Source organism: Coregonus clupeaformis, unplaced genomic scaffold, assembly GCF_020615455.1.
Source record: "Coregonus clupeaformis isolate EN_2021a unplaced genomic scaffold, ASM2061545v1 scaf0447, whole genome shotgun sequence".
Taxonomy (NCBI): domain Eukaryota; kingdom Metazoa; phylum Chordata; class Actinopteri; order Salmoniformes; family Salmonidae; genus Coregonus; species Coregonus clupeaformis.
In genome coordinates this window covers 95,661-102,500 of record NW_025533902.1, presented here as the reverse complement: position 1 = coordinate 102,500, position 6,840 = coordinate 95,661, and the positions used below count along the sequence as shown (strand labels likewise).

At 41.7% G+C, this 6,840-nt stretch overlaps 1 protein-coding gene across 1 annotated transcript in view; it reads right to left on the bottom strand.

Annotated features, from left to right (window-relative positions):
• The window catches only part of il17ra1a (interleukin 17 receptor A1a), a 12,760-nt gene extending 7,262 nt beyond the window's left edge, over positions 1–5,498 (bottom strand). Inside the window, exons 1-7 of the mRNA XM_045215458.1 lie at positions 5,075–5,498; positions 4,470–4,494; positions 4,091–4,237; positions 3,443–3,564; positions 3,226–3,352; positions 2,969–3,016; positions 2,088–2,242 (exon numbers count right to left, since the gene is read on the bottom strand). Coding sequence (XP_045071393.1) covers positions 2,088–2,242; positions 2,969–3,016; positions 3,226–3,352; positions 3,443–3,564; positions 4,091–4,237; positions 4,470–4,494; positions 5,075–5,173 — 723 coding nt within the window. The 5' untranslated portion in view covers positions 5,174–5,498. The remainder of the gene's footprint in view (positions 1–2,087; positions 2,243–2,968; positions 3,017–3,225; positions 3,353–3,442; positions 3,565–4,090; positions 4,238–4,469; positions 4,495–5,074) is intronic.
• Positions 5,499–6,840: the final 1,342 nt, after the last annotated feature.

The following is a 6,840-nucleotide window of genomic DNA, read 5'->3' as shown; positions in this document are numbered from 1 at the left end:
CAGACCCCTTCCCTTTAAGTATTCAGACCCCTTCCCTTTAAGTATTCAGACCCCTTCCCTTTAAGTATTCAGACCCCTTCCCTTTTTTCCACGTGTTGTTACGTTACAGCCTTATCAAATCCTCATCAATCTACACACAATACAATACCCCATAACCACATTTTTTACATTTTAGTCATTTAGCAGACCATCTTATCCAGAGCGACTTACAGTTAGTGAGTGCATACATTGTCATACTGGTCCCCCCGTGGGGAAACGAACCCACAACCCTGGCGTTGCAAATGCCATGCTCTACCAACTGAGCTACACGGGACCATTGACAAAGCGAAAACAGGGTTTTAGACATTTTTTCAAAATTATTACAAATAAAAAACAGAAATACTTTATTTACATAAGTGTTCAGACCCTTTGCTATGAGACTCGAAATTGAGATCAGGTGCATCCTGTTTCCATTGATCATCCTTGAGATGTTTCTACATTTTGATTGGAGTCCACCTGTGGTAAATTCAATTGATTGGACATATATTTGGAAAGGCACACACCTGTCTATATAAGGTCCCACAGTTGACAGTGCATGTCAGAGCAAAAACCAAGCCATGAGGTCGAAGGAATTGTCCGTAGAGCTCCGAAACAGGATTGTGTCGAGGCACAGATCTGGGGAAGGGTACCAAAACATTTATGCAGCATTGAAGGTCCCCAAGAACACAGTGGCCTCCATCGTTCTTAAATGGAAGAAGTTTGGAACCACCAAGACTCTTCCTAGAGCTGGCCGCCCGGCCAAACTGAGCAATCGGGGAGAAGGGCCTTGGTCAGGGAGATGACCAAGAACCCGATGGTCACTCTGACAGAGCTCCAGAGTTCCTCTGTGGAGATGGGAGAACCTTCCAGAAGGACAACCATCTCTGCAGCACTCCACCAATCAGGCCTTTATGGTAGAGTGGCCAGACGGAAGCCACTCCTCAGTAAAAGGCACATGACAGCCCGCTTGGAGTTTGCCAAAAGGCACCTAAAGACTCAGACCATGAGAAACAAGATTCTCTGGTCTGATGAAACCAAGATTGAACTCTTTGGCCTGAATGTCAAGCGTCACGTCTGGAGGAAACCTGGCACCATCCCTACGGTGAAGCATGGTGGTGGCAGCATCATGCTGTGGGGATGTTTTTCAGCGGCAAGGACTGGGAGACTAATCAGGATCGAGGGGAAAGATGAACGGAGCAAAGTACAGAGAGATCCTTGATGAAAACCTGCTTCAGAGCACTCAGGACCTCAGACTGGGGCAAAGGTTCACCTTCCAACAGGACAACGACCCTAAGCACACAGCCAAGCTTCGGGACAAGTCTCTGAATGTCCTTGAGTGGCCCAGCCAGAGCCCGGACTTGAAACACCACTGGATAGACTGTGCAGCGACGTTCCCCATCCAACCTGACAGAGCTTGAGAGGATCTGCAGGGAAGAATGGGAGAAACTCCCCAAATACAGGTGTGCCAAGCTTGTAGCGTCATACCCACGAAGACTTGAGGCTGTAATCGCTGTCAAAGGTGCTTCAACAAAGTACTGAGTAAAGGGTCTGAATACTTACGTAAACGTGATATTTCTGTTTTTCTATTTTTCATACATTTGCAAAAATTTCTACAAACCTGTTTTTGCTTTGTCATTATGGGGGTATTGTGTGTAGATTGATGAGGGGGAAAGATTAAAATCTGGGGAAGAACCACAGCGATGAAGTGTGACACAGGATGTGCAGTGTCTTGCTTTGCAAATCTAAAATGTTCTAGGTCAAACCATTGGAAGGGAAACAACACGTCTTCGGCACCAATGTCTTTGACGTCATGTAGCTAGCTACAGACACAATTCTACTGACGATACACTTCTTTAAGCAGAGAGAAGGGTGTAAAAAACCCTAACACTTAGAGTAGGGCTCCATATTCCCTATATAGTGCACTTCTTTTGACCAGAACCCTTTAAGCTATCACTTGATAGGGAGTAGGGAGTCATTTGGGACGTGTCCTTAGTTAAAGGGCACCTGCATATCAGACCTACCGACTTCATAATACATTCATAAGCCATTCCCAACCTTAATAACCATACCATGTCAGTGTCCTGCCAGTGTCTGTCGTTGGAGCACTGCAGCGAGACTCTGTAGTTCTGTGAGCGCTGGTCTGTACTGAACCCGACAGTGAGCACGGCTCTGCCTTGTGGTCCGGTGGACCGCTCCAACGTAGCATTGGGCCTCCACAGACTCCCTTTATACAAAAAACAAAAGGAAACAATGTCGGAACCGAGTACCAGCACCTCAAATCCTCCTCCTTCCTCCTCTGCTCCCATCCTCCCTACTCCTCCTCCTCCTTCCTCCTCTGCTCCCATCCTCCCTACTCCTCCTCCTCCTTCCTCCTCTGCTCCCATCCTCCCTTCTATTACTTGACTTCATCCACCTCTTACTGTGGAGCTCCTGGCCCTAGATATGAACAGTACCGACGCCCAAAATGAGTACCGGCACCTATTTCAGCCCAAGTCAAGCCACTGGTCATAATACAATATGAATGTTATACCTGTATGACTTGATTTGAATATATTTATTTAACTAAATGCTAATTAATTAATTAATAACAACCAACTGGTCTCTTGGACGTCACAACACTGACTACTCACCACTTCATATAACACGATAGTAATGTGATTGGTCACTCACCACTTCATATAACATTAGAGTAATGTGATTGGTCACTCACCACTTCATATAACACAATAGTAACGTGATTGGTCACTCACCACTTCATATAACATGATAGTAATGTGATTGGCCACTCACCACTTCATATAACATGATAGTAATGTGATTGGTCACTCACCACTTCATTTAACATGATAGTAATGTGATTGGTCACTCACCACTTCATATAACATGATAGTAATGTGATTGGTCACTCACCACTTCATATAACATGATAGTAATGTGATTGGTCACTCACCACTGTCCAGACACACCTTACTCCTCTGTATCTTGGGCTGTTTACAATCTAAGGTGAAATGACATCTATCACCTCACTGTATATGGTTGAATTGAATTATGAACTAAACGTTCTAACAAGTATGTTACAGGTATTGAATGCAAAGCTGCTGATGCCAATCCAATGTGCAGTAGGAATAGATAGCGGAGTACTGTACAAAGTATCTACACTTATCCAACCTGTGTTTTACTAATCTCACCTAAATGTATCGTTCTCACCTGGGACAGTGACGGTTTTATTGATGTTATAACCAGAGTACTTCAGGTTTGGTTTGGGGAGGTTGGAGACTGAGACAACGTACGACAGGCCGGGTTCAACCACCACTCGATCCAGGGAGAAAGACCACTGAGAGAAAATAGATATTCTGTTTACTTGGGAGTGTCATGTAAGAATGGATATTTATCATTAAATTGATCACTTGTGACGAAGGCCTACCTTTTCATATGCTGGATTACGCATGGGTATCTTATCGAGGAATTCGTATCGAACACACAGATACTGGTTTGTGGCCATCATCAGAACATGAAGCTCTGTTCCTTTCAGGGAACTAATACTTCCTGATGAGGAGAAGAAGAAGAACAAGAACAAGAAGAAGAAGAAGAACAAAAAGAAGAAGAACAAAAAGAAAACAAGAAGAAGAAGAACAAAAAGAAAACAAGAAGAAGAAGAAGAAGAAGAACAAAAAGAAGAAGAACAAAAAGAAAACAAGAAGAAGAAGAAGAACAAAAAGAACAAAAAGAAAACAAGAAGAACAAGAACAAGAAGAAGAACAAAAAGAAAACAAGAACAAGAAGAACAAGAAGAAGAAGAACAAAAAGAAAACAAGAAGAAGAAGAACAAGAAGAAGAAGAACAAAAAGAACACAAGAAGAAGAAGAACAAAAAGAAAACAAGAACAAGAAGAACAAGAAGAAGAAGAAGAAGAAGAAGAAGAAATATCAAAGTTACAAACTGCCAGTACACTTCCAGTGCTCCTCTCCACGTATTCCACATCTAACAGATAGCACCCTATTGCTTAGTGTACTATATAGGGAATAGGGTGGCAAGGTCATGTGACATTTGTGATACTGGCCAGTCAACCCACCGTCATCCGGAGCTTTCCATCGTGCCACTAAAACAGGTACCAGGTGTCCCTCCTCATCTTTTCTGGTGTCCACCTCCACCTCTAGGTTCACTGGACCGTTAGGGGTGTAGCGCCGAGGCTTCAACCACTCTTTATCCAGGCAGTTATCTATAGGGGAGGAGAGAGGGGGAGGAGAGGGAGAGGGAGAGGGAGAGGGAGAGGGAGAGGAGAGGAGAGTTTCATTTTAATTCAATATGTCTACATTGAAAATAAATGTTTTTCAACTATCATGTCCAAAATGAACCGTGATTCCACCTCATTTGAACACATAAGCACACACTGTAAAACACTGTCTGAACCAATAATAAGAGCTCTATGGCACGTTAGAGATAATACTCACTGATGTTGGCTTCGCATCTCAAACCCTGCAAACACACACAGACACATGAGCAGAGGAAAACCATAGGACAAGAAACGACAACAACTTATAATGTGTGATTCATTAAATCATGTATTTCTGTTAAAGGCCCAGTGCAGACAAAAACGTGATTTTCCTGTGTTTTATATATATATTTCCACACTATGAGGTTGGAATAATACTGTGGAATTGTGAAAATGATGATAATGCCCTTTTAGTGTAAGAGCTGTTTTAGTGGGATGGAGTTTTGGCCTGCCTGGGGACATCGCAAGGCTGTAAATTGGTCCTTTAATTATTTGTAATGCATTACAAATAAATGTAATTGCTGAGATTAGTGGCATTTTCCTTAATATGACAACTTCAAAGAATGATAGAATTAGTAGTCATCTCTTTTGATAAGATATTTATCTTATTATGATCAAATAAATTAGTAGTTTGTCTTGAGGACAGTTTTGTGTGGGCCATTCCAAAGTCAGTCAACACTTACCTGTTGAGTACAGTTTAGTGTTAGCCATTCCAAAGTCAGTCAACACTTACCTGTTGAGTACAGTTTAGTGTTAGCCATTCCAAAGTCAGTCAACACTTACCTGTTGAGTACAGTTTAGTTTGGGCCATTCCAAAATCCGGAGACTTGATGAGGTAGAGACAAACGCCAACAACAATCCCACCATGAGAAGTAGTTTCATTTTTGTTCAGTCAAAAGCAAGTAGCTTTCCACCCGCAAATCATTTTCCCAGCTCAAAAAGCAACAACACATGTCCAACTGTTTTAGGGAATCATGACTGTAGCGCACCCATCATGATAGAAACAAAGAAAAACTCTCTCTAATCTGTAAAGGCGCATGTGGTGTTCAACACAGTAGGCTGTACTAAACAGACTATCCACAAGACGCCATTCACACGGGGAATCCAGGAAATGTCTACTGACGGTAGCTACACAGAATTTCCCCTGAAGGAAGGTCGGTCCAACGGACAAATGGTTTATTTACTGGAACTTCCTGGTAGTTATGCAAATGTCAAGAACACCTGACCGACTGGAAATATTGGTTTTCTCCTGCCTCTTTGTGTGTGTCACGTGCGTGGGAGGGTGCGCTGCTTTCAAGAAGCAGATAATGATTTCCCAAATGGCACCCTATTTCCTGTGTAGTGCACTACTTTTAACCAGATAGGGATCGGGCCATAAGTAGTGCACTATGTAGGGAATAGGGTGCCATTTGGGAAGAAATCATACAGTAGACATGTATTATAGTCTTCGCATATTTGTATTTCCAGTTAGGCATGCTTCACTCCAAGTTATCATATTTGTATTTCCAGTTAGGCATGCTTCACGCCAAGTTATCATATTTGTATTTCCAGTTAGGCATGCTTCACTCCAAGTTATCATATTTGTATTTCCAGTTAGGCATGCTTCACTCCAAGTTATCATATTTGTATTTCCAGTTAGGCATGCTTCACTCCAAGTTATCATATTTGTATTTCCAGTTAGGCATGCTTCACTCCAAGTTATCATATTTGTATTTCCAGTTAGGCATGCTTCACTCCAAGTTATCATATTTGTATTTCCAGTTAGGCATGCTTCACGCCAAGTTATCATATTTGTATTTCCAGTTAGGCATGCTTCACTCCAAGTTATCATATTTGTATTTCCAGTTAGGCATGCTTCACTCCAAGTTATCATATTTGTATTTCCAGTTAGGCATGCTTCACTACAAGTTATCATATTTGTATTTCCAGTTAGGCATGCTTCACTCCAAGTTATCATATTTGTATTTCCAGTTAGGCATGCTTCACTCCAAGTTATCATATTTGTATTTCCAGTTAGGCATGCTTCACTACAAGTTATCATATTTGTATTTCCAGTTAGGCATGCTTCACTCCAAGTTATCATATTTGTATTTCCAGTTAGGCATGCTTCACTACAAGTTATCGTATTTGTATTTCCAGTTAGGCATGCTTCACTCCAAGTTATCATATTTGTATTTCCAGTTAGGCATGCTTCACTACAAGTTATCATATTTGTATTTCCAGTTAGGCATGCTTCACTCCAAGTTATCATATTTGTATTTCCAGTTAGGCATGCTTCACGCCAAGTTATCATATTTGTATTTCCAGTTAGGCATGCTTCACGCCAAGTTATCATATTTGTATTTCCAGTTAGGCATGCTTCACGCCAAGTTATCATATTTGTATTTCCAGTTAGGCATGCTTCACGCCAAGTTATCATATTTGTATTTCCAGTTGGGCATGCTTCACTCCAAGTTATCATATTTGTATTTCCAGTTGGGCATGCTTCACGCCAAGTTATCATATTTGTATTTCCAGTTGGGCATGCTTCACGCCAAGTTATCGTATTT